General features: G+C 53.6%; 1 protein-coding gene across 1 annotated transcript; it reads right to left on the bottom strand.

Annotated features, from left to right (window-relative positions):
* Window positions 1-2,563: 2,563 nt before the first annotated feature.
* On the bottom strand, window positions 2,564-3,505 carry LOC122386495 (3-alpha-hydroxysteroid sulfotransferase-like). The gene is made up of 2 exons (XM_043375742.1): window positions 3,442-3,505; window positions 2,564-2,961 (listed from the first exon to the last, which is right to left on the bottom strand). The coding sequence occupies exons 1-2, from the start codon at window positions 3,503-3,505 to the stop codon at window positions 2,564-2,566; spliced, it is 462 nt and encodes a 153-aa protein (XP_043231677.1).
* Window positions 3,506-3,738: the final 233 nt, after the last annotated feature.

Below are 3,738 nucleotides of genomic sequence, written 5' to 3'. Positions count from 1 at the left end.
GTAGCGTCACCAAACCGCCTCTGGTGACCTGACCTGAGGTCAGATCAACTCAAAATTTTCAGACATGTTGCGTAAAAGCCTTTTAGGAAAAGTCAGAAAATTTGAGCTTCCTAGCTCAACGCGTTTGGGAGATATAACCAAAAAACCTCAGGGGGGGCTCCTGAGGCCCCCCCCCCCGCCAGGAATAGGGTTAACTTGGAAGTTAGTTCCCGCGCCCCTTGGGCCGACCGTGGTCGAGAGCCGCCCTCATCGGGGAAGATCTCCTTCCTCTCCTTCGCGGCATTGTCCGACCCGACCGCTTTGGGTTCAAGTTTCCTGAGGCGTATCTCAGTTATCAGTTTTTAATTATGATCACATACCGTGCAACTTCACATTCCTGACTGGTAGTCTACCGTTATTCAATTCTAACGTTAGAGACGTTCCATGATATTGGGCCGTCGTTTTTTACGCTCAGATCTGTCGAATGATGATCACGAACCGGTATCGAACGCCGTACTTAGCATAGTCTAAACGTTACATTGCATCATTTTAGCGTAGTATTGTATGAATAATGGGTATCCTCACTGAAAGAAAAAATGACACCCTGTACGGGGTATTGACGGTCATGTCAAAAATAACACCCGAGTGGGGTGTTTTGAGGGGAGTCGCTGAGCTATTATAAATGGGGTGTTTGGCGTACACCCCAGGAGGGTTTCGACGCATAGTGGGGAGTCGCAACCGCTAAAGGGGGGTCAGCGCCGGCCCATGCATGGGGTTCCGTTAGACTGCAGGTGACACCCCTCAAATATCAGCCGAGCACCCCTTTTTGGTCCCTAAGCACCCGACAGGGTGTCAAACTCCCAAATTAGGGTGTAAAATACAGCAGCTCGACTCCCCTGTTCTTCTGATATAACTCCCCACATTGTTCCTGACCCCCACGCGGGGAACCGCGGGCCTTCAGCAGGGAGTCGCTCAGAGCAGCTCTACTCCCCTATACTTCCGAAAAACTCCCGGCGAGGAGTAAATGTCTTTCGGAACTTTTTTTGTTTTGTTTTGTTGGGTTAGGCTCTTTCGGTCTGACAAGACCATTGCAGAGCCGGAAGGATGATAGGAATTAGGGGGAGACATTGGTCTGGGCAGGCACCCTAGTGAGTCGCCGGGGCTAAGCCCGTCCATAGGACAGGCCACCCAGCCCCAAGGCACTCACCATGCACCCGGCTACGGGGTGCGCTCCCTCGGGAGCAGCGGTGCCGCTCCAAGGGAGCAGCCCGCATGAGATAAAGTTGCCTGTCCAGCCAGGAGGGGGTTGCGGCGTGGAGGAGAAGGATTTCAGTATCCTGAGGATAGAAGCACGGAAAGGTGTCTTTCGGAACGAGAACCTCAGACTATATTTATAACCGGGTGAGGAGTTACTCTTTCCGTTCGCGGCCTTGCGGCGCCCTGTAGTGTGCACGACCAACGTATATGACACGGTAACTTTTTTAACCAAGAACTTTTGTAGGTTGGAACAGATTTTTTGCGTATATCTCAACTTCTAGACGTCCAATCGGCTCAGGCAAAACACCACGCGAATTCAATTTTTCGGCAACCATATACATATATCATTTCCATGCGTAGCGATAGCGAGCAAAGATTCCCTAGCGGGCCTTCGGCCCGCGAGGGCACTTTCCATTTTTTTATTTTTGCCCAAGGGGGCCCCCTGGGCACGTCGCCGCCAGCCATACCGCATTTGCGGTATTTGCGGTCAGAGAGCCAAGAACCCCGCACCTCTTCAGCACGTTGTCCTTTCGATCTCTGTCCGGGTACACGGTGAGCTCCTCACTCTCGTCTCCAGTGACGCGCGGCTGACTGGCCGGCTCTCAGCATTCATAGACGACCCCCGGGAGCGGTGTTTGGTCTTGTTGAGGGCCCGCTACCACCCTGTGCTGACCATTCACAGCACGAGTTTCTCTGCCGCCAGTGGCCATTGCTAATTCACCACACTCCCGGCTGAGGCCATGCGGCGAAAAGTTCATTTACCGTAATGACACACGCATTAGCATGTGAATCCATTAGCGCCGGGTGAAAGGCGCCTCTGGAAGGGCTGATTTGTCATCGGCGCCTGCTCCAGTGACCGGCGGCGGCTCTGCACAGACCCGGCGCCTGGTCGGCGGCTCCGCACAGACCCAGTGCCTGGTCCGGTGACTTGCGGCGGCTTCCACAGATCCGCCGGGAGCCGCTGACGCCACTGCAGAACCGCTCCTCACTGGGAGATGACTGGGACTGCTCCTCCGCTGGGACCTCTCCTCACTGGGACTGCTCCTCCGCGCCGCTCCGCACAGAATCACCCCAGATTTCCGGGGAGCACGTGGGCTTCGGGATAGAAAAACGGCATGTCTGATGGGATACTGATGCAGCTGGGCTGCCATCGGCATACTTTGTGCTGGCAGGGGTTATTGATAGATAACATGAGAATTATAATGGAATTTACCCTTCTATATATGTACACAATACGCATTATATATTATATGTATAAAGCCCAATACACCATGCACAGTACACACTGCATTTTCATTAAATGGAGTAACTACTTTCCCTTACAATTTCACTCCAAAGAGGCGACCTTCTCATTCCGCCACTTCAGGAAGGCTTTACTCTCCTCCTCGGTGAAGTAGTTTTTCCAGTCACCCACCACCCCCTTCCTCATGAAGGTGCCTTCCTCGGTGCCAGACACCATGCCGCTGTTCTCCCAATGACGGAAGTTGGTGTCCGGGTTCGCCTTCATCACTTCGAAGCTGGTGTTCTTCACGATGTCGTCGACGTCGGCGTCGCTCAGGGACACTCCCAGGAAGCCGGCCACCTTGCGGACGACCGAGCCGCGATCCTGGTGCATCTGCTCGTACGACAGACAGAGCACAGTGTCCGAGTGTTCCAGGTAGCCCTGCACGTGCTCTCGGTAAGGACCGCACACTATTTCGCCGCGCATGAAGTTGTCGCGGAAGTCTGCGAATGTTCCGCGGTACTGGAAAAGATTAAGCAGCCTCGCGAATTTGTAGAAAGAAACGCAAACATCTCGGGCATCGCGGTACACATAAAGCACTTTGGCACGGCTGGTCTTCACGCTGTCTGGAAGGAGATGGTAGTGAAAGTGCGTCTTGATGAAGCGCTGTTCCGACATATCGTGCAGTGAAGTCATCTCCATGAGTTTTTCCTGTGACGGTATTTCTAACAGGGGAAACCGATACTCCAAACAGACACCCGGCTCTTTCACAGCACCACTTGCATGGCGGTGAGTGACACGCCACACGATCTCTTGCAGCCAAGTGGTGCCGGACTTCGGAAAGCTGGCCACGATGATATCAGAAGGCCTCCCTTGAAACTGTGCCAATTGCTGTGTGACTCCCCATTTGATGCTCCAGGCATCGCATGTCCATCCACGGTACTTGAACATGCAGTACCCGGGACTTGTGTAATTGGGATCACGTGGCAGTGGTTCCCATCCTTCTGGAATGACGACCTCTTCATCTGCTGTCATCTCCTTGGACATAGTGTCGCCGTTTTTTCGCTTTCTTTCTCAACGCAGCACTATTTGTGTGCGGTGAAGATGCCTTCGCTTCGCTCAGATAACTAATCCAAATTCAGTGGTGTCTGTCGAGGGCTGCACTGCTGCTCGCTGTGTCCCTCGGTGGGTTCCTGTCGTTGTGTCACACTGGACTCACTATACGGAAATCCACACCGGCACCGCTTAGATGTGTCGCGCTGTGCTCCACTCTGCGGTCA

This window comes from Amphibalanus amphitrite, unplaced genomic scaffold (assembly GCF_019059575.1).
Source record: "Amphibalanus amphitrite isolate SeventyFive unplaced genomic scaffold, NRLGWU_Aamphi_draft 000254F_arrow, whole genome shotgun sequence".
Lineage (NCBI taxonomy): Eukaryota > Metazoa > Arthropoda > Thecostraca > Balanomorpha > Balanidae > Amphibalanus > Amphibalanus amphitrite.
This window is presented reverse-complemented; position numbering and strand designations above follow the sequence as displayed.